Source organism: Cariama cristata, unplaced genomic scaffold (genome assembly GCF_000690535.1).
Source record: "Cariama cristata isolate BGI_N322 unplaced genomic scaffold, ASM69053v1 scaffold17053, whole genome shotgun sequence".
Taxonomy (NCBI): Eukaryota; Metazoa; Chordata; class Aves; order Cariamiformes; family Cariamidae; genus Cariama; species Cariama cristata.
The window spans coordinates 1,973-29,971 of NW_009610325.1; the positions used below are offsets into that span (position 1 = coordinate 1,973).

General features: G+C 44.3%; 1 protein-coding gene across 1 annotated transcript; it reads left to right on the forward strand.

Annotated features, from left to right (window-relative positions):
- HEMK1 (HemK methyltransferase family member 1) lies at nucleotides 1–27,999 on the forward strand. The gene is made up of 10 exons (XM_009697855.1): nucleotides 1–291; nucleotides 761–852; nucleotides 3,387–3,480; nucleotides 18,142–18,294; nucleotides 20,362–20,426; nucleotides 23,109–23,158; nucleotides 24,499–24,604; nucleotides 25,600–25,695; nucleotides 27,498–27,611; nucleotides 27,963–27,999. The coding sequence occupies exons 1-10, from the start codon at nucleotides 1–3 to the stop codon at nucleotides 27,997–27,999; spliced, it is 1,098 nt and encodes a 365-aa protein (XP_009696157.1).

Sequence of the window (27,999 nt, forward strand, 5' to 3'; positions counted from 1 at the left end):
ATGTGGAAGCCAGGAACTGATTTCACAAGAATGAGTTGCCTCACCCGCCTCCTGCTTAGGAGGTTGTTGCCTTTCTCACCTCAGTGCGTGCTGGGGGGATTGAGTCAAAGGAAAGGTCCTATCCTCAGTCCAGAGTGGTCATCTCTGAGGCACAGCTGCAGTGCAAGACCTGGGCTCCTGACTGCCACTGATATGGTCAACTACTGGCAGAAGGTGTTTGAGACAAATGGGATCCCTGAAGCACGAGAATCCAGTGAATATATCGTGTCATTTGTCCTGGGAGCAAAAACAGTTAAGTAATAGGAAAAGAATAAGGTCTGTGTGTGCCTCTTCACTTTATCATTTTGGGTACATACCTTAACTTTTTTTTTTATCTCACTTATAGGAAGTAGAACAACTTTTCCTTCCTTAGATGGCAGAGAGGGTGAGGTGTAGTTTATTAATGCCAATAGAACACTTGGGGTCTCTTAAATGCCTTCTTTTTCAGAGACTGAAATGTAACTCATGAATATACATCCACACTGTACCCTGACTTGCTTGGTGGAATGACTCTTAATTTTACTTATTCTTCTGAGCTGTGAAAAGTAGCAGAAGAACAGTTGTACAGGTTTGTTTTTAAACATGCAGATAGATTCTAATCATTTGTGGTTTCCAACAGTCCCAGCCGTATCTGTTTGTCAGCATGCTGGGTCTCCCTGGAGGGTGCAGAGGACACCGAAGTGGCACAAGTGGGCAGGTTTTAAAGTGACTTTGTCTTCAGTTTCAGAGCTTGAATTCCAAAAGCCTCCGCACTCCACTTACAGCAGTGCAGCAGGAGCAAATCCAGCAACTGAGCAACAAGCGACTAGAAAGGTAGGAGCATCCTCTTACAGTTGTTCCTTTGGAGGGTTTTCCTTCAGTCTTAATGCAGCCAGAAGAATGGTAGCAGAGAGAAGGCAGAGGACCGTTAGCAGCTGACATGTCAAGTAACAGTGCCTTCAGTCTCTCATGGTGATTCAAGCGATGGGCATTTGCTGTTGTTGTCAGGTAGCAAATCACCTGTCTGTCCTGTCTCGGAGCAAGGAGGGTTTAAGGGGTGCTGCAGAGGTGCAGGAAACTGGCAATACCGACTCTAAGTTTAGTACATTTTTATTAAGCCCTTCTGTGCTTACAAAATTTATGCTTGGCCTCTTCTGTCTGATTCAGCACTCTCTTCAGCTGCCAGTCCTATACTGGTCTATGGTGTTGCTGCACTCTCCATTCTAGGCTTTGTCTGTGGAGGGATTTCTCTGCTGTTTAGAGGTATCCGTGGCTGCTGTAGCTTTGGTCTCCATTTGGCCTCCATTTGCTTGCTTGCTCTCTTAGTGCAAAAATTAAATGGGTTTGGTGTGAAGGAGCTACCTGGAATCAGACTAGGCCTGGAAAGTAGTGTGTGGGGAGAAGAAATATTCAGAAACTTGGATCATTGAGAAGGGTGGGAGATGCTTGGGAGTCTGTTTGGAGATAGCACCCTCCTGCTTGTTTGCATGAGTGGTTATGATGTGGATCCTCATTTTGCTGTGCAGATTAATCCTGCCATGACTTGCTCAGAATAGGATGTGAGGGTTTCTCAGGGAGTCAGTGTGTTAGCAGTGGTTGCTGTTTGTAGGATCTGAGTGTCTTCCCTGAAATTTTCCTGCTGCTCTTGAATCTTGTGTTAGGAGCAGAAATGCAAAATTCCCAGAGCTGTCTGACTTGCAAGTTGTTCTGTCTTAAGTGCTGTTAAGGTTGCAACAAATACCTGCTGTTCCACATGAAGAAGTGAGGTATGGTGCCTCACAGCAGCTGAAAACATGGCCCCAAAATTCATAGAATCATGGAAGTTTATAGGCACCTCTGGAAATCTAGTCCACTCCCCCTGCTCAGAATAGGATCAACTAGAGCAAGTTGCTCAGAGCCATGCCCAATTTGGTTTTTAATATATCCAAAGATAGATACTATATAGCCTGTCTGGACAGCCTCTTCCATTGTTTGACCACCTCACAGTGTTTAAAAAAAGAAAAAAAAAAGGTGAGTGTTCTTAGATTTAAATGGAATTTTTTGTATTTCAGTCTGTGCCCTTTGCCTGTCTTTTCACTGGATACCACTGAAAAGAGTCAGGCTCCGACTTCTTTGCTCCATCTCACCAGATACATATGGTTATTGATGAGATTTCCCTCTCCTGCCTGTCCCCAGCCTGAGCCTTCCCTTCTCAAGTCTAAACTGTCCCAGCTCTCTCTCTCTCTTTGTGTTTCAGATGCTGCAATCCTTTAATATCTTTAGTGGCCATTTGCTGGACTTACTCCCATATGTCTGTGTTTTTCCTGTACTGGAAGCCCAAATGTTTCCTACCATTGCTGAATAGAGGGGAAGGATCCCCTCCCTCAACCTTCTGGCAACACTCTACCTAATGCAGCCCAGGAAGCCATTGGCTTCCTTTACTGCCAGGGCACATTGCTGGCTCATGGTCAACTTGTCCACTCCATCCCCAGGGCCTTTTCTGCAAGACACTGTCCAGCTGGTTGGCCCCCAGCCTGTGCTGGTGCCTGGCGTTATTCCTCCCCAGTTTACAGGATTTCACATTAATGTTGGCTGATTTGCATGAGGTTCCTGTCAGCCCATTTCTCCAGCCTTCTGAGGTCCCTCTGAAAAGGAGCAAACCCATCTGGTCTACTAACCACTCCTCGCAATTTTCTGTCATCTGTAGACATGTCAAGGGTGCTCTCTGTCCATTCATCCTGATCATTAATAAAGATACTATGATATATTGGCCCCGCTGTTGACCCCAAGGGTACTCTGCTAGTGATCGGCCTTCGGCTGGACTTTGTGCCGCTGAACACAGCCCTCTGAGCTTGCCCGTTCAGTCAAGTTTCAGTCCACCTCATTTATCTAGACCATATTGATCAGCTTGTATATGAGGATTTTATGGGAGACAGTATCAAAACCCTAGGAAAGTCAAGATAAACAGTATTGATTACTCTCACCTCATGCACTGAGCTAGTTATTGTGTCATGGGTGGCTGTCAGGTCACTTGGGAATGATTTCCCCTTTGTAAATCCATGCTGGCTATTCCTGGTCACCTTCTTATTATGTACTTACTATGTTTGGAAGCAATCTCTAGGACTACTTGTTCCATCACTTCCCCAGTATCGAGGTGAGGCTGACTGGCCTGTAGTTCCCCAGGTCCAGCGCTTGATAACAAACTCTTTTGTGGGAATGGAGCTCCCACAGCTCCCTTAGAATGAGAGAGTTGAGAGTCTCAGGGGTGTCTAAGTGCTCACCCTCAGAAGAGTTAGGTCATTAGTAACGAGGTAAGGATGGTATTGAGAGCTTTTCTGTGTTACGGAGTGGAGTCCTAAAGTGTTCACGCTTGCTTTTGCCTGCCACAGAATGCCGGTGCAGTATGTGCTTGGTGAGTGGGACTTTCAGGACCTGACTCTGAAGATGAGACCCCCAGTATTTATTCCTCGGCCTGAAACAGAGGTATGAATGTGGGGAACATCGCAGGGGCGGGCTTGAATCTGTGAATCACATCATACAATACGATACACTGCTATGAAGGCACCCTGTATATTGTAAAGTTGTAGTGATGAGGAGGTCAGATCACGTCTTTTAGAACAGAGCGGGATTCTAAGCTTGTGATCTGGAACTGATGCTGGTGAACTTTGCCTCCTGGCTCAGAGCAAGAGATGTTGCAAGCTAGCCTATCGCTTAACTGCACAGAGATCCGTTTCCATTGATGGAAGGACTTGGCTTTCTTTCCTTACTTCTGCTATAGTAATGACTCCTAGAGGTTCAAAACCTGTACTGCTATATCCCAGTGGCTTAGTACTTTGATACAAGGATAAGAATCTTGAAGTTGTCCGTAGGTTATTAGCAAAATCCTGCAGTAGGGGAAAGCTGCTACTGGAAAATGGTAATGGTCTCCAGAGAGCTTGTTTGTCCATGTGCAGACTAAAAGAGTGCAGGCTGGTAGGAAGTGGTACCTACCACCTGTCTGGTGGCTCCCCAGTAGTTTCTGGGCAAACACTGGAAACTGAATGGTAAGTTCAGACCTGGGCTGGAATGAAATATGAATGTCATTCATAAGAATGTAAAGGACAGCCATACATGATCATGTTAAAACTCCATTTTCCCCAGTGCTCCTGCTGCTAGAGAAAAGCCTGTGAACTACATGGTGACACTTTCCCTGACAGTAGCGTAGCTTTCAGCTCATGGACCATCCTAGCAAGGAATTCTTTCTGTTGACTAGTCCTCAGAAGGTTTTAGGTTTTGTGAGGGTTTTTGTTTGTTTGTTTTGAGTGGGTTCTTTTTTTAGTTGGGGGGGGGCGGTGGTGGTGGTGGTGGTTGTTTTTGTTTTTTCCTTCTGAGAATTTGTTTTCATTTTGAGCCTGTGTTAACTTTTGGAGATGAAGTGGTCTCCATAGCTTGTCCATTTAGGAGTTCTAGAAGCTTAAACCTGTTTCAGTCTGTTGTTTTTTCAATCATGTGACTGTTGTAATATGCTGGCAGCACTCTGCTCAGGTTTCTGTAAGTAGGGGCCCATGCTGTAAAAAGAATGAAAAGGCTCATTCCAATAGAGTGTTCCCTACTGAAAATGTCAGAAGAGATGCCAAGGACTGAGTGGGCTTTGGAAATGGGAAGACCACCTTTCCTTTTTCTGGGGAAGGGATAGTATTGGGAATGTATGAAGAAAGCAGCAGCTCACTAAAGAGAGGATGCAGTCTGCAGAATCCTTCATCTGACACAAAAGTTAAAAGGCAAAGACAGCCAGTGCTTCCGTTGTGCCCTTTGAGGAAGAGGGTGCTACTGAAATCCATGATGAGAGGGTTCCAGACAATTTAATAGAAATCAGCACAACTACTGCTTAGACATCCTCTCCTCTTGACCTGTAGAAGAGTATTCAGAACCAGAGTCTTGATTTGGTGTGGGACATCAGCAGTGTCTCATTGAGAACCTGCTGGGCACTAAGTCATAGTGATGTCACTTGTGTCCAGAGAAGGTGCGAGCTTTTTGTTGTGTCTGGGTTTGATCGCTCTGTGGTGATTAAGTTTGGAGGTAGGGCTCTAAGGAATAGTTTTGCCAGTTGGAGCCCAGTGATGGTTAGCTTTGTTATTGTCAACAGTACTTCTGCTCCACTTGATTCAAGAGAGTATTTCCAACCTCCAACTCCCCATTAATTCATGGATGCAATGTGAGCATTAACCGGGGAGAACTTGCATGTTCTGCAAGTCAAAACATCTGCTGGGAAGGCTTGATGTGATGCTGTGCTCTAGTTCTCTCCATGCAGTGCCAGGCTTCAGACAAAGGCCTATTGTGTGGAGTGGAAGCCAGGGTGCCTGAGAACATTTTTAATTGCACCCACATGAGTGATTTTGGTAAAAGCATCTCGATTGGCCCAAACTGAAATACAGTGCTGTGTAACATGCTGTGTTTGAAACCACTTAACATACCCTGGTGCAAAAATGTAACATAAACAGCTTAACCCAAACCTTGTCTCTCTGGGAAAACTTTGATGTGTCACAGTACTTCCTATGAAGGCACATTTTTAGCACATCTGTTATGGAAGGCCGGAAGTTTATGATGATAGCTCAGGAAAGGAGCTCCGTTGGCAACTGAGAGTTTTCTTGTGACATGATGCTGGGGAGGTTACTTGGACAGGAAGAGCATGGGGACAAGATCCAGCTATTTAGCAGCAACTGGCAGGATGCTGCTTTAGGCAGGTGCTGCTTCCAGAAGCTGTGTACTGTGTGTAACCTGTTGCACAAAGTGAGCTGCTGTCCAGGTGCTTTCCTTCTGCTAGGAAGCTTTGTGCTGTGTGTTTGGGTTGGAGTTTGTCTGCGTTTTGTTTCATCAGAGTAATTTTTCCAGACTTCACTGGACTTTAGAACTGCAGTGGAAATATCTCCTTTCAAAAATATTGACGTTAGTTGCATCCGTTGCGCTCTTTTTGTTTAGGATTTCTCTACAGCATTCTTAAAACCAACAGTACTGAAACTTTTCAGCAGATAATATCTATAAATAATCCTTGTTCTTCAGGAAGCAGTTCATTGTCAACATTGATATCCCAGGTTCAAGTTGCTTATCTGTGATGCACACACAAGCCACATGGCATGTCTTGTCCTTGGCTGAGTAGATGTGACTCCCTAAATTGACTTGTTAGTGCAGATACACAAGCAGCTGCAAATTTGGCTTCCTAATTAGAGTTATGTAGCTTCTGCAAATGCTCCTGCTTGTTGATTCAAAGTCTGAAAAGAAGAGGAGCCGTCTTTATGATGCATGTTTTATTCTGTGGTTACAACAGAAGGGTTATGACTCTTGCTCCCAGATGTGTTGGTAATGGCATGAAGGTAAACACAGTATGACGTAGACCACCAGCATTGTTTTGGTCTTGGGGACAGAGACACATGCAAAAAGAGAAGCTCAGTTGTCTGCTTAATTTTGCCCCATGTGAAATTGGTCCCTTTGTAGTCTATTTAGTTCTCTCTGGTAGCTGAGCCATCATCCATTTGCTCCCTCCAGGAATATTTTTTTCAGCACATGTGGCTTCATTCTGTTCTGTGGGAATCTGAGTGGGGAGGTAGTCAAGGTTAGGAAACTAACACGTCCTATTTAAGCTCCGAGAGCAGGATAACAAAGCTGATTGCATTCAGTCGTAACTTCTTAGCATGCAGGGTTGATAGATACTTCTGTGAGCACAGACATACTGCATTGGAGGAGAGGTTTTTTTAAGCAGTCCGCCATCTCACCGTCATCCATTTACCTGGCCCTCTGTGAGCAAAACTTTGGACTCGCTGCTGCAAGCGCTGAGTGGGTTTGCAAGGGCTCGTGGAACTCGGCATCCTGCCTGCTTTCCTTGTGTGACCGCCAGAGCCAGGCTTCTGCACTGGGGAGGTATTTGGGCCACAGTTTCGGGCTGTGCTCGGTCTCATGAATTGTCTTTGTTGTGCGATTATTATTGTAATGTCAAGAAATCCCTGTCTCAACATTGCTCAGTCACTGTGTTAATGGAGAAGAAAGTCCTTTTCCCAAAGCAAAGCCACCTAAAACTTGGGCAGCAGCCTTATGGATCAGAGGAAAAACAAGACAAAGAGGAGGAGAACTCAGCCAACCGTGGATATATAATTCCTTTTTAGTCGAGGTAGATACAGGCTAAAGGAAGCCTCACCATGACTTCATGAAGGAAAGGTTTGGTTCGGTCCAGGACTTGTCCGAAGGACCTAGTTTGGGGTATGCGGCTCGCCAGTCCTTTACCCCTAGAGGGCACTCCAGGCTTAGGCTCACAGAGATCCTGGTGGTCCTGTTTCCCATTGTTACAGGATTTCTGGTGTTTCTGATCCCCTCCTCTCTCAGATTCTGTGTTTTAAAGCAAATGAAGGCTTATTTGTTCAGTGGAAACAAAAATGGTCATATTTTATCCCTTGCAACTACTCTGTTGGTAGAGTCAGGTTCTTGGACATCGAGTTTTTGTTGCTGCTGGGAGGAAAGCTCCAGTGCTGCTTGGGAGGATTTGTCACAGTCCCACCATCCCCTCTGACCCTCAGACCACCCAGGAGTCTCCTGGTGACACCTCCTTGACCTGTTGTGATCTCAGCATGAACTCAGACCATATGTATTTTTTTTTTTTTCTGTCTTAGCTTTGTTGTGGTGCCTGTGTCATGAGAACAGTCCATTGTCCTGTAAGGGGGCGACACTGTAGGGTAAGGATGCGTGTTTAGCCTGGGAGACATCTTAAGGAAAGAAATTACAAGTCTGTGCCATGCTGAATGTTTTTTAGTAGTCCTGCAAGAAAGATTGTGGCTGCAATCTCCTGTGAGAGCAAGAAAAAAAAGACTTAGTGGGTCAGACTACATTGGTCTATCTAGTTCACTGTGCTGTGTCTGATCGGGGCTCATAGCAGATGGTGGGGGCAAAATTACAAGGGAAAAGATAGGTCTGGAAGGATCCTGCCTTCTTTTGACAGTCAGCAGTTAAGGACTGTTCTTAGCCAAAGCTGGATTTGGGGCTATCCTGCTTCATAATCACTAATGGATCTGTCCTCCATTAATTTTTTTAATCCTCTTTTGAGTCTATCTGTGTCTAGCCTCCATGACATCATCTGACAGTGAATCTTTCTAATTTTGTATTGTAAGTGGGAAAAGTATTTTCTTTGCTTCTGGTGCTGCCTGCTCATTTAACAGGAAAGCCCTTACTTCTTACTGCATAACACATAAACTATTCACGCTCTCTATAGCATTTGTGATTTTTAGTCCTGTTGCTGTCTGATCAATTCTTTTTCCACCTATGATTTTTAAGCTTTTGACTTGTTTCCCAAGACAGATTGTTTCTTTCCAATGATAACATGCTCAATACACCAAAATGGTTGCTGTTTACTTGCATCTGTCAGCTGAATGGCAGTCATTGTGCTGGAGTGTTCTGTAAAAGCACTTTAGTAAAAACTTTGCTCGAGAAACCTTTCATGAAGTTTAACCTTACTTCTAGCTAAACATGATCATTAACTTTTCAAGAAGGTCAAGCACACAGAGAAGGGAGGATTCTTGCTTCCTGACATGTACTATGCAAATACATAGATTGCGAGGTGGGGGCTTTCTCCAGTGCTTTATGTCAAAGCAGTGTATACGTTTTCTGTTTTAATCAGTGCTAAAAGGAAGCTTTTGATGCAGAATGGCCTTTCATTTCCCTAATTTCATTGCCTCAGGTGTTACTTTTTAGAAAGGTCAAAAGGTCACACTATCTAGCGAGTATGGCCATTGGTCAGGAGTGGGGAGATTGGCCTTTTTTTTAACGGTTTTGCCTTTGACCAGTGTTCTCTTCAAAGGAAGGCTCCTTCTGCTTTTTGTGTCACTGGCTTCCCAATTTGGGAAATAAAAAGGATAATGGAGCTCTGTTTTGTACATACCTTAAGGTCCTTTCTTGAAATACATATAGACTCCTATAAGGTATATGGAACATAAATGCAATAGAGCGTTATTTAATAGATCAAAAATTAACTGCAATCTGCCAAAATGTAGCTGTCAACGAATGTGCTGAAGTCGGAGCATTGCTGTTGTGGACTCGTGCAGATCAGATTTTTGCCCATATGATAGGCAATATTTTATCAGTATGTTGGAGGAGAACAGTATGTTCTGAAAGTGGGCTGGGGCACAAAGGCTGGGGAATGGGAATTATGAAGGGACCCTGTTGTTGCTGCAGAACAATTGAAATTGCCCTTTGAGCTAGGCACAAGTGTTTAACAGGATCATATATGCAGAGACAAATAATGCAGCCTGTGGCCAAGGGGCTTCTGCTGCCAGAAGAGCTTAAAGAAAGATTTGGGGCTCTTACAGGTATTGGCTGACCATGAGCACCCATTTTCAGTGGGCTGCCCAGCAGGCTAATGTGGTCATTGTGTGTATTAACAGGGCATTGCCAAGTACGAGTAGCAGGATTAAATAATCTGTGAAGTGTAGCAGTGGAATAGTTGCAAAAATACTATGTCCAGTTATGTTACTGACTAGTTGAGAAAGAAATGGAAAACTAGGTTTGGAGAAGAACCAGTAGATAGATTAACAGCTGGAAAAATCTGCCTTGTTGTGAAAGACTGTTTAGCTCATGAAAGACAAGTTCACGGGTTAATTACCTAGCACAGGGAGCAGAAATTTGATAACAAAGTCTCTTTTGTTTCATAGACAAAAATGTATAACAAGCACTATAAATACAGGCCAGAAGAAAAGGTGCACGTCTTTAACAGAGAGTGTAATTAATTACTGAAACAGCTTAGCAGGACTCTCTTGCTAGCCACTTTAAAATCAGGACAGGATGTTTTCCCAGGATAGGTTTCTTGTTCAGAAGGAAATGGAGGAAGAAACAGGATTGTTCCTGGCTAACTGGCCAAGCTGAACTATGGCAGTAGTTTATCCTGGCTTGCTATGCAAGAAAAAAAGGCTGTGCTAGTGCGGAGGATTACTTCAAAGTTGATGATTTCCAGGACAGACTCAAAAATGTAAATTTAAAGCTAAAATCTGTGCTGAAGGCAGGGAAAGCAACACCTGTTCTTTTAAGTCATGCACAAACCTGTTCCCCAGGTTAACTTTTATAGACTTCCCTAATATGTTCTCACAGATCTCCGTGTTGTTAATGCCTTTATTTTTTTGGCCCTAGAAGAAATCAATGAAGTCTTTAGCTTTTTAAACTCCCTTTTCTGTTTGAAAGAGGATCTCTATTTCTCTAAGTTTCAGCTGAGTAGCTTAGCTCATCAGCAGTTAAAGCAGGATTTAGGACTAGAACTGGAGAAAAACAAACTATAGAATGGCTGTAACAGGAGGGATGGGACTCAAGGGGATTCCCACATGAACAGGGGAAAAAAAATCCATTTCTTACCCGCCAGCTTCTTTCAGACATCCAAGTAATGGGAATTTTGGAGTTAGGGATTAGTGAGCTGGACCAGTGCATCTGTCTAGATGCTGTATATGGCAATGGTCAATACCAGTATCTGCAGAGAAAGAAAATGCCTTGCTTCTAGAGAGATGTGCCTAGACAATGGTTTGGGCAGAGATCCGAGGTACAACCATTTTACAGTGACTTTGATCCACTCTTCTTGCCCCTCTGGGGCATGGCTAAGTTTAGATGTGACAAGTGTGGTTATTTCTCGTGAGCACTAGCACATATGGGTTGCAAAAGTTGTTCCCTTTTGGTAAAGTCATTTCTGGGTGCTGTCATAGCCTCTCCTCCAGCAGATGAAACAACACTTGGCATGTGCCCTGACACATGCGGAGCTGCTTCTGTTGTGTGACAGAAAAGCCAAACCCCTTCCTCTGTATCAGGGGTGCCTTTACCTGTTTGACTGTTGTTGCTTCTGCCAAAAGCCACCTTTTCTTTCAGGATCAGTGGCTCCTTCTGGAGTTACTCAGGTGTTTTGCTTTCTATATGAGTATAGGGGGAGTTTCCTGAGCTTTGTGCAACATTTTCTCTTTCCTACTGCGGTGCCAGGCCGGAGAGCCCAGGACTAAGCACTGGGCTGGCTTGGTGGCTTGGTTTTGGAAGGAGGGTACGTGGCAGTGATCTTCTAGGGCCATGGCCATGGCGTTAGGTTTCCAGCTTGGCTTCCTGGTGTTTTGTCATGTGCTGATTGGCAGCCAAGTGGACAAACAGGAGGGGAGGGGTGATTTGGTTAATATCAGATCAGGCTCTATGGAAAGTCCTGGATTCTGAGAACAGAAGTTTCTGGAAAGCACACAAATAAGTAAAACATTCCCAGGAAGTGTGCGAGAGCAGAGAGAAGGTTACCCAGGTTTTCATGTGTCTTTTGCTTTCCTTGTCCTGTTTGCTAACCTGGGAAGTTAGAGCCTTTTGCCACCCTGGCTCATACCTCTGGAACCTTGTCTTCCCCACTTTCCCCAGAGCATGCGGGGCACGAAAAAAGGGTGCTTCTAGGGAACACAGTGTGAATTTGTGACCTCCACCCTTGCCTTTCCCATTCCTCCCCTCCTCTTGTTTTTCTTAGCCTTGTACTATTAATCACAGAAACATCAGACGGGTCATTCGCTGTTTTTGGACTGTAGCACATGATTGCCTCAACTCTGGATTTCCGCACAGCTCTGTAGCCACCGTTGAGCAGCGAGAATCTCTGCTGTTTCCTCCTGCCTGTCTTGGTGCTGAAAGCTGCCTGACCTTGCGCTGTCTGCTGGTTGGAGCTGTGCAGCTGTGGAGCTTGTGGTTTGGGTGCTGGCAGACGCTGTCCTCATGCTTTCATTGTGCAGCTGTGGTTCCAAGAAATACAGTGAACTAGAGACCTGGCCGCAGGGAGGGGGAGGTAATACCAAGAACCTGTCAGAACATGAGTGTGTGCTGGGCCGGGGGGGTTGGGGAACGGGACTTGTGGGTGGAAGGGTGAGGCAGAGGCTCATGGGAAGCTGGAGGTGTTCGCCAGTCTTTGCATTTGTTTCACTCAACAGAGAAGATGGGGCGGGGAGGGAACCCAACAAATAAATGACAGTATGAACTTAGGGCAAATCTGGCACTGAAGCAAGACTTCCTGGAATGGCAAGGTGAGAGCAGGCTGTGAGTGGCTTGGCTAAGAGACAAAAGCTTGGGAACCTCTGAGTGCTGGAAATTAAGTAGCATGGGAAGCAAATATTTGTGTCCCCTGTATATGGAATGGCAGGTAATTGGTCTCTTCTAGTCCTTACAAACTCTTCCTTAGCTAGTCAGGACCAGATATCCTTCTCCCTCCCAAGGATGTCCTGCATTTTTCCATGTAGATTTTTAAATTCACTTCTGGCAAAGACACAGAGGGTCTAGATACCTTCTCCCCACTCCATTTTGTGCTAGGCAACAGAATGCAGGTCCTTGAAAACCCATCATTTGATGCCTGCATCACCCCCAGCCCAATGCAATGTAAAAACCCTTCCAGATACTTTGCTTTGCACCTAGCTTACTACTGTCAGGAATGCACAGGTTTCAGAGGTGGCTGGTGCTCTTGGCATCCTCTTGAATATTTATTTGCAGAAAATACTGTAAAATGGGGGAGAAGGAGAAGTTCATTGATTATCTCTGCAACAGGCAGAGAGATTAGGATTTAGTCACGCTAGTAACCCTGCAGACCTGTAAGCTGGCCTCGTTCCTAAGCCTATCCTGTTGCCCTAACTGTTGCGCTGTCAGCCTGTAACAGGTGACAAAAAGCCCCTGGAGCACACTGGCATTGCTGGTGTGCCCTGGAAAGGCATGTGGCAATCCTGCAAGCTGTGGGGGAGAGGACAGTTTTAGCCATACGTAAGATTTGCTCCAAGGGACAGCAGTGGCTCTGAGCTCACCTTTCCACGTGACTTCTAGCCTTCCTCTTGGCTGCTTGAACATCAACGTACACCGATCTATTGAATGAAATGTGCAATCTGCCCCTGCATGCAAATGTCAGCAGCTCCGAGTTGTGGGGGCTGCCCGAGCCATGTCCAGGACCCTCCTTCCCTTCCACCTTGATGCTATTGCTAGCAAAAGCAAAGAGGATTTTGGTTTCTCTCTGGTTTTGTCTGTTTGCCATTTAATCTCTCCACTCCTTCCAAAACCGGGTTTTGCTGGGGGAAGGAGCTTCCTGCACAGACTAGGAGAGAAAAGGTCTTAAAAATGTTCCATTTCCCCACTCTGACACAAATATCACACTTAGATGCACGGATGTGTATGCCAGGCTCCAGGATAAAAGTAGTTCTGCCAGTACCGGTAGCACTGGTTAGCAGGATTTTTAGTGTAGGCTGTTTTGTTACTGACAATGATGCATGCTGTAAGCGATAATTAAAATTTTAGTAACTCCACAGTTGAGCATTCATCCTATCCAGTGGCTAGCATACTGTGGGCAAATACAGAACTGGGTCACATTTCTAAGTACTTTTTTTTTAATTTATGATTTTACTTGCTCCTTAATACGGCACTTTGGATTTTTTTTTTTATTTACAGTTTTTATCTACAACAGTAAAAACAAACAATTCAAGAGCAGCCAAGCTGGGAATCTGGTTCTGATCTTTGTGAGTTCTGCTTTTCTACAGGAGGTCAGTTGCCCTCACACAGCTGTAGACCCGCCTGTACCAAACTGGAGTTTAGGGGAACCTGTTTCCACAATCTAAAGGTGCAGATGAGACTTCTGGAGCACTGGGTTCAACGCTCTGCTCTGCCATAGTCTTCCTTTGTGAGTTTGGGATAGTCACTGTTTTACAGTTGCTTATCTGGAAAATGGGAGTTGTGAGGATAAATGAGTTAAAGGTACTGAAGTGCTCAGCATGTTGCAGGGACAAGGCACCTGAGCAAGCTAACTCATTTTCCTGTTTTTGGAGACTATAAAGACACACTGATTGTCAAGTCTTTGTTTTATCCAAAATAGCATTTTTCTGTAGTGAGGGATGTTTGTCTCTATGATGCCATTTCAGTTTAGAGTGCCAGATTGTGGAGAATTTACCTAATATATTCCAAAGGTTAATTACCTAGGCTGCCAAAGTGTTTCTCTTCTTTCCCAGTGGAGTTTTTGTAATTTCATCTCTCAACCTTTAGAGCTGGTGATCAAAGTGATGGTTAAGATGGCTTTTAGCAATGATGGCATTATATTAGCAGGTGTTCATGCTTGGAATCTGTTCAGTCTGAGAAGATGTGGGGTATCCTACACATAAAAGACCACAGCCTTTGGCCATCTGTTGTCCCAGTTTCTCCGTATCCAGGACCAGCATCTCTTTTTAGTACCTCTACCTCTTTGTTGCTCTTCCCCAGCTGTGGCTCTAGTCAGATCCCAGTACAGAGGTAGGAAATATCTGTCTTGCAGGGTATTTTGTAGTCTTTATATCAGCGCTGTAATGCGTGGCCAGAAATACTTCATCTCCCAAGATGAGATTTGAAAGTGGTTCTGGTATGTTCTGCAAAGTGCTGTAATTTATCAAATTCCAGTGGTGACATCTTGGAGATGATGGTGTGCTTGGAGAAGCATAGATTTTGGCTGGATTGCTTGCTAAAAGATGAAAAATACTGAGAAGAATCTGAAGAATACTGTTTCAAAGTTTGGATAATTTAATCATTCATGATATCTGAAAAGGAAACCTAGTGGCAAAGGCAGTGCGCTAACTGGACATACTCTATATCGTCATTGCTGGATTTTCCTGATTCTATTGCAGATGCTGGGGAAACGTGGCTTTCATGTGAAAACTGTAGGTGAAGAAAAGGGCCACGGTATCACAGCCAGTTAATGCAGAATTACAAAATGTCTTATTCCAGTGCATTCTGTTTTGCCTTTATTTCTTGCTTTTAATACATACATAATTGCAAATTTAATTCAACATCGAATAATCTGTACTAGTAATTTTTTTGCTAATTTTCCAGTTAGAATACACCTTCTGTTTTGCTTGCCAATCAAATTTATTTCATAAAAGAATTTATTTTCATAGTTATTGAACTTTCTGATTATAGTGAGATACTAACATCTGGAAAAGGATGTGGTTTCTTTAGGTTGTCACATTGGTTTTAGTATCTTTTAATTTTGAGCTATTATGATAAGCATGTATATTATGAGAGAACTAGCCTTTACCTCAGTGAGAAATATACGAAATAACCAAGACAAGGCAAGGGAGTCAGGAAGTAGGATACTAAGCCTAAGTACTAGCAACTTCCTTTTTTTTTAATATACATGTGGTAAAAGCTGAAATCAGTCATATTTAAATAGGAGCTTTGGCAAGCACTCTAAAAATACTTTCACGGTGGAATGTGTAAAGTAGAAGTTCCATTTAAAAACTCCACGCTTGAAATTACTGATGATAAACCTTAAGGAAGTTAATAAATGGTGACAGTAATTCTACTGTATAGAAGTTACATTTGTAATCAGTAACTTGTGCTACTCTGATCAGCCCTGGAGACAGATGGTTCTTCTGAGTTACTGTAGAGATTTCCTGGAAATATTTGTAAGTGACCAGAAATGGCTGATATTTAAAAGAGTGATTTAATGGCTGAGCAGAATTTTTTGAGTGGCTCTTCTTTTGTGGTCTTGGAATCATCAACATCTGCGTCCCCAAACCAGCTGTGGTTACAATCTCTGGCTGTCTCCATTGCAGAAGTGTTTTCAGAGTGATTCATCTGGAGCCATCAGCTGAAAGGCAAAAACCGTTTTTGCACGAAAGTGGGTACATAAGGTGTTTATTTCTCCCAGTTGTTATCTGAGTGCTGGTAGTCCTCTAATGGTTTCTCACAGTCCTGTTGGGAGCCTGTAAGAATGTTTTCCTCCATAATTGTCTAGGAGAGGAATCCCAGAGCAGCAACACGGAATATGTGATTTTGGAGGCCGTTAGCAAAACTCCTTTATGAGTGCGGTGCCAGTAACGCCAAGGTAACCAGGGCAGGGCATTGCAGTGTGGCTCCTCATACCTGGCTGAGGCTAGCTTAGGTATCAGTCACCAAACTTCACTTTGCAGTGAAGACACATCTCTGAGAGAAGCCTCTCAGAACAGTGCCCTCCAGCCTGTGGGCTGCTTCTCGTTCCCGCTTGGGCTTTTGGGAGTGAGCACAGCAGAGCTCATCGCCGGGAAGCAGTGAAAGCTGTGGAAGGCAGCGGGTACAGCCTGGAGAAGCACGAAGGCTGTTGTCATTGAGTCTCTGGTGAGTAAAGGCACGGGCATCTCTGGCTCTTTCCAGCTCAACAACTGGAGAAGATTTGAGAGAAAACAATGAAAACAGACAAAGGTGCTTGTTGCTAAAAAGCCCCTGAAGGCCCCAAAAGGCTGTGGCTCTGGAAAGGAGCCTAAAGAAAGTTGAGGAGCCAGTGGCTCCCAGAAGGCTGTTGTTAGCAGAGCCAGGCTACTGGAAAAGCAGCAAAGCTTAACACAACTGAGTTGAAAATGGCAAAGGCTCAGAAAAGCAGATCTGAAGAAGTAGTAACGTTACTAGAAGAAACACAGAGTGTTTACACCTTCAAATGAACCACATCTATTTATTTATGCTTTCAGGCTCTTTCAGACAGGCAAAGGGTTCTATTAAAATGGAGTGGTTTGAAGCTGCCTGGCTTTGCAAGGCCCAGACAATGTTGAAATATGCCTGGTTTTCCATCCGAGACTGTGAAGTAGTGCAAGCTTCATTTCTGTTCTCTAAGCCGTGGGTGTGTGCTTGCATGCAGGGGCACAGTACTTTAATATGTTTAAAAGCAGTTCACGTCTCATGGGAAACCTCAGAAAATGCAGTTTGACAAAACAGCCAGTGTCTCAGGTGCTCTGCTGCTGGGGATGTTTCATTGATGCTTATCTACCCTAACACTTTATTTTTATACCTGTCTGCATCCTCCCTCCCTACGTAGTGCAGATGCAAATCGACGTAGCGTGAAGGATGACCAGTGGCAACAAATATCTTCATAAAAACTACAGCTTTGCACAAGGCATCTATTACACTGCACCCCAGTTAGGGCGATACAGCCAAGGAAGGGCTTATGCCCTTATGTAGAAGCCTTCCCAGTTTAGGCTCCTGAAAAAAGCCGTTGCCTTACTAAAGAGAAGCTGACCTGCCTGCCAGTATGTGTTTCTTTTAAATATTCCTGCTTATGCCAGGAACATGCAAGCTTCCTTGTAAAAATGGAAGGCTGGTAATTTTCCTGGTAATGTCTTTACTTTTTACCTGTTGGCAAAATCAGGCCAATTATTCTTCGTAAATTTTGTTAAATTTCTGGATTTACAGGAGAGATCCAAGAGCAGACCTCTCAAGTGAACTAACCTAGCCATTGTGGGAGCGCCTTGGGCAGCAAGGCCTTGTTTCTGTACTGTTGTGCCATGAAAGCACAAGGATTGCAGGGAGTTCTGAGCACCTGGTGAAGCTGCTGATGCACTCAAAGTGTTTATAAGGTTTCTGTCTTATGGTTTTCTCCAGTGAATAGCAAGGGAAGTTTATGCTGCAGTCTGAGGGAGGCACGTGTGTGCTTTCTTTGTAGCTAGTCACTCATTCTCACAAACCTTAGAACTGTATATCTTTGAGACCTCTTCTGCTGTGTTGGATTTTATATGAAATTGCAAAGGGATTTTAAAAAGGGGAGAGTGGTGGGAGGGAGGAGGCAGTGATGGCAGAGGTGCATATGGATTCAGGAGCATGCATGAAAATCTTTTCCATGTGACTATATACCAACAAAATGTAGTAGGAGTCCACAATCTGAGATCCATGCAGAGAGCTGCTCATTTGGATCATTTAGTAATTCATTGCCTTTGCTTTTCATCTGCAGGTTGTGTTATTGGTTTAGATGCTGTTAGGAACTGTACCTCTGCCTCCAGATTACATACCATACTGAGACAATGTAGAAATCTTAAATTTTGAAGCTTACAAATTCTGAAAACTGGAGTTTTGGGGTAAATAAAATGGTGTTGCAAAAGATAATGTGCTCCAGCTGTTTGGTTATTGTTTTTCCCAACAGTGCTAGAAGATTTCAGAGAATCTGTGGGAAATTGTATCCTGAGGATTTGGTTACTAATCAAAGCACCCTGTCGGGGAGATGGAGCTGAAGTGACTTCTGGCATGTCGGTTCCATTGCTGCCATCTGTGTTTTTTAAAAATTAGCAACAAAATACATTTCATTGGGCTACAGAGTCAAGAAATTTAAACTCCAGTCCTCAGACCACAAAGATGTGAGTCAAAAGAACTCCCTTAGAAATTTTTGTTTATTTGTTTTGTTAGGATCTCATCTCTTTAATTGTGGAGGAGGAATCTCAGACATGTGAGAAGAATTCAGGCCTTTGCTTCGCAGTTCCTGTCCCTCATCCTGTGATCCTGGAGATCGGCTGTGGCTCTGGAGCAATTGCTCTGAGTCTGTTGTGCAAACTGCCACAGGTGAGCTTTTTTCAGTGCTCATGGTACAATAGATGCCTGTGCTGCAGGGCAATCCCAGTCTGCTAGTCTTCGTTGAGACTTCACAGGCAAACTTCTTTGCTTTGATGGGACTTCAGCAGCTAAGGTTTCTGACAGTCAGGCACTGGAAGTTCATGCTAGGTAGAAGAGGGATATTTAGGAATTGCTCTCCCCAGCTGCCTGCAGGAGTAGTGGAGACATAGTCAGAATGAAAGAAGCAAATGTGCTCATTCGGCTGTCACAGCTCACTATTAGTCACCTTAGCTTGAAGCACTGGTGGGCGTTGATTTAAGCTAATATCCTGGGCTGTGGACAAGAGGGACTGAGGCATGGACACACACACTTTTAGTTGAATTTATGGAGCAGTCATCTCTAAAAGTCACCTTGCTGTGAATCAAAAGATCTTGTCTCTAGGAGACTGAAGACTCAATGAATACAGGGAAGGGATTACCACAGAAGTGTCAGTACTTGGAATCAATATGACAAGTGTGTGTCACACTGCCACAGCTGCCAAACCACTTTTTTGAAGTCTTTTGTTCCCTAATGACAACCCACACCTTTCGAACAGGGTGAAAAGAGCCAGAAGGGGACTGAGATCTGGGTGACCAAAGCCCTTCTTGCCCCTGATTATTGTGACACATAACATTATGGAGATACTGCTGGTAAAGAGGGAGAGAAATGAATCCAAGATCTAATCGCATGTGGTTAAAGGAAAACTATTCCCCTTTCCTCAGAAGTGCAGACCAGCCCGTTTCCTCTTGTGAACAAGAATTTTTGTGGCCAGCCCCTCCTCTTGTAGAAGTATAAGACTTGGTGTGTAAGGATTTGAGGTTGATGCCTGTGTTCCTCCACCCAGTGACCTGATAAGGTTAATACTTGAGCTTCATGACTTCAAAGTATAATTACTCTGATTTCCTGAGCTGTACTTCATGTTCTTTTCCTTGCCTGTTAAGTCAAAGAACTGTGTCAGTCTGTCCCTGTAACGGACAACAGTCCCTACCTAGCTGGCTAACACAAGCTGCTGTGCCCAGAGAAATAAGGAGCCTTGACTGATTAGAGTTAGTGGTAGCCACACTGACAGCTAAGTGGAGTTTAAAGTCCATGGTAATCTCTTTAGTGTTTGAGGCAGAATTTGGCACTAGGTTACTGAGAAAACAACAGCAACTTTTCACTTACAGACTCAGCTGTGTCCTTCAACTTAAGGGTCAGCTTTATGTGTATGGGTGCTAGTCTCAGGCTGTGAAATTAATCCCCCTAGGAATGATGGCTAATCGCGCCATCATCTCCGAATGCAAAGTAGTTTCTTTAAATCATGCTTTCTCTATGTAAATACTTACCAACATCTGTGTTTAAAAAACATTAAGCAAAGCAAAAACAAGTCAAGCCTTTGCCTGCACTTTTCCCAAGGAGGAGTGGAAGGTCAAACAAATCTCTAACTGTGTAGTACTATCTGTTGGTGTTATGCTGGAGGACTCTCAAATACTTGACACACAGTCAAATACATGCAGTCAATACACACAGTGAACATGCTGTAAGGACTGCAGTGGAGTAACTAGGCGAAAGGTGTCTACGTAACAGATGGAAAATGCCAGAACCTCTGTCCAAGTGGTTGTGTTAATGCTGGGAGGGATTCTGTCCGCAATAGAGAGGAGAAGCCTATGACATGATCTTCCTTTTACCTGTGTCTACCCCAGACTACCCAGTGTGTAGAGTCTTGCACTGCTAGGAGCTGTGAACGTATCAGGTGATGTGAGTCTGTGCAACTTCGTTGTTGTCAGCTGAGTTGGTTTGGCCAGAAGCCTGTCTATTTTGGTAGGCTGCTGGCAGTGTTGCAGAGTGCCTTCTGTCATGTTAGTGGCCTTACTGGAAGTGACTCCTGATCCCATCAGTGCTCTGAGATGCGTTCTTCATGAACTGTTCCTTTTAGGAGCTGAGAGTGAACAGTCAATTGTCAGTTTTCATCTTGCATGTCCTTTTTGGCAGAGCGTATCTGCTCAGGAGCCTTGATGTTTTAATACTTGTTTGGTGGTTGTTTTTTTTCTGTCCCAGAGCCGGGTGATAGCCGTGGATAAAAAGGAGGCTGCTGTGGATCTCACCAGGGAGAATGCACATAGGTACAAGCCCTCATATTACTCATTTGTTGTAAATTGTTTGAGAAAGAAAAGAGTCCTCAACATTTGGACATGTGGTGCATGTTTATCACCACTGCAAACCAGAGAATGTTTAGATGGTTAAGCTCCTAAAGCGCGTAAAAATTCAGAAAAAAAAGTGCTTGTATTTACCAGAGTATTTTTTTCTTTGACTTGTGAATGTGCTTTGCAAAGACAGCAGCCTAAATAAAGCAATAGTACTTACATGCTGTCTGTCTTCCAAGGATTTTCAAAATGTAACTACTCTTATCCCTTTCTGTGAACTTGGGAAACTCAAGGCAGCAGGCAGTAAGAATGTATATGTCACTGAGGAGGTTAAGGTCAAGTATAGTCTAAGCCTTTCTCTCTCTGGCTCCCTATATCATTATTGCCGTGCTTGTTTCTGTCATTGCTCCTCTAGATAGAAGCTTGCACACTCAAGTAGCCCTTTAACTCTGATGTGCTAGTGTGATATCCCTCAGCATCCTCCTTGCAGTCTTGGGTTTGGTCAGAATGGTGCTGCTGGGTCCTGTGCTGTTCGGACAACACCTGTGCTGTGGCTGGATGTTCAGAGCTGCTGAATCAAACATCTTGTGCCTGCAGTCAGGAGAGATCTGTATCAGGTTGACCTTGTTCTTCCTAGTGGCTCTGCTACCTCAGCTGGCTCTCCTTAACTTGGGTTATTCTGGACTGTCACTAAGACAGTGAGCCCCAGAGCTAGAACCTCAGTAGGCTTTTGAGTCCAGGATCCCAGTCTCTGTAATTGTAAAAGGTACAGAGCTCTAGAATGTGTTCATATCCTTGGTAACTGCTGGGCCCTAGGCATTAATTAGAGCAGTCTCAGAAAGGATTCCTATTGCTACCTCTTATGGAGGCTAGTACAGCTGTGAGTCTTTAAGTCGTGCTCACTAACCGATGGATCTGTCCACAGGGCCCACGTACCCTTTTTTCCCAAGCTGCTGCCAGCGTTGGGGCTACAGAGACAGGTTACTTCTGTTTCTGGCTGCACTGAACTGCATCTCTTCACTTCCTGCAACCTGGTCCCAGCTCTTTTGTGAGTCTGAAGTGATGTGTAGGAACAAGCCCTTCCCAAACTTGCACCTCACTGTTAGCCTTTTGCCTCCTAGTCCAGTTACAGAGAAAGGGGAGCAGAGATTTTCTTCTGATGTGTCAGTGTCAAACCAAGTTCTGTTGCAATTTTTCATAGATGTAATAAAAGCTGGCCAGATCTTTGCCTCCTTGGTAGATTATTGCTCTGGCATCTGGGAAAAATCGTCTTGCTTATTAACGTTGCTTGTTGGCTCAAGAGCAGATAAGGCAGTGTAAATGCTGTGCCAGAGAACTTTTTATTTCTCCATGGATATTTTCATTGCGTCCTTGTGATCTTGTCCATGGCATGGTGCCCTGTAGCTCTTGGGAGAGAAGCCAGTAGGATAAGCTGTGTTACTGCTTGACTGAAGCCAGCTTGGTTCCTGCCTTCTTTTCAGAGCTCCCTTATCACAGCTGTGTTCTCTAGATGCTTAGGTGAGTCTTGCTGTCACTAAATCAATCCCCGTGCCAGAAAGCCCATCTGGGCATGCTGCAGACAGATGCAGGAATCCCTCCCTTTCTTGATGCCTGTGTATGCTGACAGGGCAGTACCGCAGGCCCTCAGCAAAAGCAAGTGGGGCTGGGGTATAAGGCCTTTGCCACAGCATGCTCTGTGAACCCCGTTGGGTAACCCTGAGGTGTTACGCTGAAGAACTGGGAGGAAAACTCTGCCACTGTGGTGGGAGGAGAGAACATGGTGGGAAGAGCTGGACAGTTTTGTTTTCTCTAGACATTGACTGCACTGAGAACAGGAGTTGGGGGACAGTGCAGATTTACCACAGGTAAAGGAGAGGTGTTTGTGTCTTCTAGTGTGAGCACCCTGGGGATGTCTGACTGCAAATGAAATGCACTGACCATAACATGTGTTTCCCAATTAATGTGTGCAGAGATGTCAGGGGCAAGAAAGATCATGAGTTAGAAACTAGTACCTGAGAGATCCTAGTGTATATTTTAAACATGTTACACTGTACAGTCTGTACATGTGCTGTCTGGCACAGGGGTTCTGCTGCATGGCATGTGCTGGCCTCCCAGTAGTGTGCAGTAACACCTCATCACCTTAACACTGGCATGTGAGATGGCATCCAAAGATGCCTTGAAAATACGCTCAGGTGGCAGAACGCTGTTAAGATCTAGATTATCAAGGAAGCTGGAGAAAGAATTTGGCAAACGTGAGCATGTTGTCTCCGCTTAGAATAGCAGGTTTACATATTTAAAGCATGTGATTTTGTTGTGGGGTTTTTTGGTTTTGGGTTTTGTTTTTTTTCAGGGGTGGGGAAATACTGCTGTATGTATGGCAAGGAGTGATACACAAAGGTTTTGAGCGCACAGGAGCCGCACCGTGGAATCACCATGGGGGCACGGTGTGCTCTTTGCTTTGAATTTTGTTCCTCGGGCAAAGAGCAGATCCTAAATGTCCCTTGCGGCTTGAGAGGAATCCAGCTGCGGTCAGTGGGGTAGGATATATGTGTATCAGATAAGAGATGTGATATTTAATGAACTTTTTATAGAATGTGCTGTTCATGAATCCACACAAACATGCCTCTTCTTCTTTCTGTTCTTACATCTGGAATTTTACAGGCTGCAACTCCAGGAGAGGATCCACGTCCTCCACCATGATGTTTCATACAGTAACTCTTTTCACTGTTATAATCCCCTTTGTCTTTCTCTCTTTTTACTTTGGGGGGGGGGCAGGCATGAGTGACAGGCAAGGGACTGTGTTGGGATGCAGGTGTCAGAAGGGTGTTGAAGTTAATAGAGAAAAAGGTCAGTAAGTGAGCCAGTGAAGCTTTTCCCTTCAGACATTTCCAGGCCAGATGATCAGCTGAGAGAGCTGAGAGAAGTCCCTGCCTACATCAGAAGGTGAATTGCTCCTGGTTTTAGGTGTCCAAAGGTAGTCCAGAAGCTCTCTAGTGTTCCTGGGGAGAGGCAAATATATACAGAGTGGAATTCACTCCATGCTGACATGGATGCTTTAGATAAACATGTGTGTGCCTGTCTCTCCATTCATGTTAGAGGGAGCCCAGATATTTAGCTTAGATTAAATGCCTAGCCTTATTCATCTGAAATTAGGTGAGCTGAACCAGGGAAGGATACCTGTTGTCTTCCCCAGACCCAGCTGAAACCAGTTAAAACTGCCATTTAGTGAGGCTTATCCAGTTAGGTAGATATGTGCTCAGCTATTCCTTAGCCAGGAGCTCCTCTGACATTGTAGATTCACTAGCGCACCTTTCTGACACTATTGGTTTTGACCCTGTGCCACCTCTTAGAGGTATGTCTGCACAGTCTTTGTCTGCAAATCTGAGTGTGTGCTGCCCATACTCCAAACAGCAGTAAGCCAGCCAGCGCCAGTCCAAAAACGATGTACCTGTGTTGGCATTGCACATGCATGGGTAAGCACTGTGCTAAGAGGCTGACATGAGGACAGTGCCACACTCACATGACGTGACTGCAGACAGTTGCATGAGCATAGCAAGCTGAACCTTGTCTGCAGAAGAGCAAACCATGTGATGGTTGGTACTGCTGAGAGGCTGTGGCTCTTTTGCTCGTTAGAGGTCCTTCTGCAGCTCTGATAAGAGGAAAGATGTGCATCCTGACTGCTAGTCTAACATCCCGCTTAGGTCTTTGTGGGGGCTCTCAAGTTCCAGTTGTTGCTTTAGATCCTGATGGGCATGGAGTTCCAGAGCGTCAAGGTCCTTTGCTTTGTAACATGTTCTGCTAAGTGGGGCTGTTGATAGGAAGAAATGATACGTTGCCTGTGCTTAGCTTTGTATCACTCTTGCATTCAAGGTTGGAGAGTGAGCAGGCCAGGCTATCCCAAAACAAAACAGGATAAAATTTTATTAGAGAAAAGCAGAGCCAACACACATGGGCATGTGTCTGGAGACACAGTTTCCTGGGTAGGATTTTGACATTGAGCTTAGAAGACTGCTATGGTTGAGAGCTGGTTGTGATTCTTTTTCTTTTCTAGGTTCTGCCAAGCAGCTGCAACTCTGGGGCCCCATAGACTTCATAGTCAGTAACCCTCCATATGTCTTCCATGAAGACATGGCTTCCTTGGACGCGGAAATCCTCCGGTAATCAGACAAATAGATTTTTCTTCTCCTGTTCCTTGAAGCAAGGTTTTCTGTCTGTTTCCTTATACTACACACAGTTGCACACAAAACATGCAAATGTAGTATATGCGTACATAGTGTAGGTGTGTTTAGATGGTATATAATAATACAGTGTTACTTCCATACTGCTTACAGATCTGAAACAAAGTATTTTAAATATTTATAAAAACAGAAAAAGCACATACTTTGAAACTAACAGGTTCCCAGTTTAAAACTGTTTTCAGAACATTTTTCCTGTTGAATCTTTTTTTTTTTTTCAATAATTAGTGTGAGTTTAGGAAAGAAAGTGAAAGTAATCTGAGCAGCTTTTTGTGGTGGGAAAAAAAATTGGATGGAAATGCTGTGACCCATTCTCATCCCAATACTTGTCTTGAGCGCTTGCTCACAAACATGAGTAAGCTCTTTTGGGATGTGGAACTACTTTGTGTGTGCTGGTTCTTCCTCAGAACTGATTGTCGTGCATGTCAGGACAAAGTCCTGCACCCACCTCTCTACAAGATGTGCACCAGAGCAGATTCTCAAAGCTGAGCTTTCTACATCCTAATTCACTCTGCTAGATCAGAAGGCAGTCCAACCTGGTCATTGGCATGGCTGAAATAAAGCAAGTGATCCCTTGCTGTACAACCCACTCTCTCCCTGTCCAACTAGCACAGAGAGCACAGATCCACGTGTTGGAACTGTGTGACCCTGCCTGCAGTTGCCTCGTAATTTTCAGAAGAGTTCAGGGGATGTTTTCTGCTTGTGCTCAACATGGAGTTTCTCAGCCTTCCAGTAGCTGCCTTCTTACTCCCTGTATTTTGCGTAAAAGCTATGAGTGCTGTCACCTGCTATAGGAGGACTGCAGTTCAGGTGTGTTAGGTGCACCTTTCTCCGTGATGTGTGGGGCAATGCATCCCCAGGGACATGGCTCATGCCATGTGAATTGCTGTTAATATCTTCTTAATCCTGCACTCCAGCTATGAGGACCTTGGTGCACTGGATGGGGGAGATGATGGGATGAGAGTCATCAAAGCAATTTTATCTCTGGCTCCTTCTCTTCTGAAGGATTCTGGGTAAGCACTGTTCTCTGAATTTCATGTCTTTTGTCCATTCACTTCTATAACGTCTGTTTTATTTTCATACAGGAAGATACAGAGGGAAAATAGTTGCAAAAATGTCTCCCCCCCATCTAATAATAGCTGTTCAAAAGATGTCATGTGTATAGGCAAAATTAGGTTGAAATTGGTTAATAAAGGGATATGAGCCTTTCTTGACCAGTGGTGGTGTTTCATAGTCATTAGTGAAGTGAAAATCTTTAAAGGTCAAAGCAGCAACAAAAAGAACATGAAAGAGAGCAGCAGAGAGAGTGCAGGGGGAAAAAAAAGGAAGCTTTCTAAGCAGGATAACTGATTGAAGGAGAAGCAATATAGAACTCTGAGAATGTATGTAGATCTCTACTTCCTTTCCACCCTTTAATTAGGGGAAACTTGTTTATTGTGCCAGGATACAATGCTGAATATCCCAGGAGAAAGAGGATCAGCCAGGGATAGTTTCTTAAGTGTTAAATTTCTCCATGGTTAATACTCAAGACTGGTGGTTCCTATTCTGTGTCATGTGGGAACCATTTTGTGCTTAAAGATCAACATGCTGATACCCAAAAGTTTGTTGTGCCAGGGCATTCGTATATCCTGTTGAAAATTCCTGGTATTTTACCAGCATAAGGGCGGTCGTTGAAAATCTGCTGTTTTGAGAAGAGGAACAGGGATATTGAGAGGCATACTGCATGCAGAAGAATGAATTCCTTGTGCTTTGCGTGACCACAAGACCAGAAGATGCTCCTCAGAACCTCCCAGCAACGGAATTGGTCCCGTGGGGTTGTTTGTTAGGACTTTTTTTTCCTTCCCTTTTTGCTTGTTTTATAAGGTGGAGCTCGCATTGAGGAGTGGAAGTTTTTTAAGGTCAGAAATGAGATCCACACCCAGCTTGTAGTTAGTTTGGTGAATTTATAGGGAATATTCAGTGTGGGATACTTTAGGAATTCTCGGGAGAGTGTATGATTGGGGCTTGGCCTCAGTTCTTTGCCTGTTAAACTTGTGTCTTGTGGTGCTGTCACAGGCTGTAACCAGTGCCATTGTCTTCATGTGCCTGTAAGTTAGGGTGGTTCTGCCTTGTTGTAGGAGTGGAGACTCAGAAATGGGCCGGTGTTGTAAAGCCCAGCTGCAGCAGAGATGGAAGTAGCCCTGCAGTGTCCAGGCCTAGTCCTGGTGCGCTAGTTGAGGTTGTCTGATTAGTTCCCTTATCACTGCTGCACTTTCCTTTGTACAGCCCTCTATGTACATCTGAATGCTGGTGGTGTTTTCATAACTGATTTATGGAGGCTTTTACTGTAGGAAAATGTGTATACCAACTTGTACTTTATGACTCTCGCTACTGGGACTTAATGCCACCCTGCTTATCCAAAGAGGAACTTCATGCTGCCAGTCCATTGCTCAGTGTTAATGCATTTGCATCATTCTGGCCTTAAATCTTGGGGGGCTTCCGAAAAAGAATCAGAAGAACTGATGGTGTCTTTGCATGGGGTTCAAAAGGGATCCTTACATCTCGATACAAAGGTTTAACTGCTCACACAGAGGAGTACTGTGAGAATTCCCCCCAAGACCAACACTTTCTTCCCCTGAAGGAGGCAGCTGAAATCTGCATCTTAAATGAACATGTATGCTCTGGTTTAGGATTATTGGATTGCGGTGTGTTTGCTGATCTTCTCATTTCCTGCACTGGAAGGAGTCATCCAGAGAGAGAGACGTTAATTTTTATCAGTTTAGCAACCTAAATGTATGCAACTGCCCACTTTCTACTCCCAAATGTGTCCTTTCAGGAGTGTGTTTCTGGAAGTTGATCCCAGACACCCAAATATGGTGGAGAACTGGCTACAGGCACACCCCAACTTACTACTCGTCCTCCATGCCATTCACAAGGACTTCTGTGGCAAGTAAGTCTTTTTTTACCTTCAGATTTTTGCTTTGGGTATAGGTCTATGTCCTTTGTAGATTACATCCCTGCACCCTGATGTATTGAATGAACTCTGACAGAGAAAGTCGACAGCTGAAGCGAATCTTTAACAAAACAGGGGCTCCCTTCAAGTATCTCAACCTTCTCGTATCCTGGGATAGCCTGGCAAGTGTTTCTGAGTCAGAAATTCTGACACAGGTAAGCATTTCTGATGGGGTGACTAGCTCTGGTGAGACTATTGCCATTGGAGAATTGCTGCTTTTTTAGGATGGAGGTAGGAGCATGTTCTCCCTAACAAGACTTAAAGCTCTGGTTGTTCTTTGTCCCACAGGCCTAGGTTTCTGCACATCCAAAAACAAAGCAGATGA

Coding starts and splice junctions, on each gene's coding strand:
- HEMK1 (XM_009697855.1), top strand. CDS start 1: ATGTGGAAGCCAGGAACTGATTTCACAAGAATGAGTTGCCTCACCCGC. Junction 853..3,386: donor AGCAACAAGCGACTAGAAAG/GTAGGAGCATCC, acceptor TGCCTGCCACAG/AATGCCGGTGCAGTATGTGC. Junction 20,427..23,108: donor ACCAGGGAGAATGCACATAG/GTACAAGCCCTC, acceptor GGAATTTTACAG/GCTGCAACTCCAGGAGAGGA.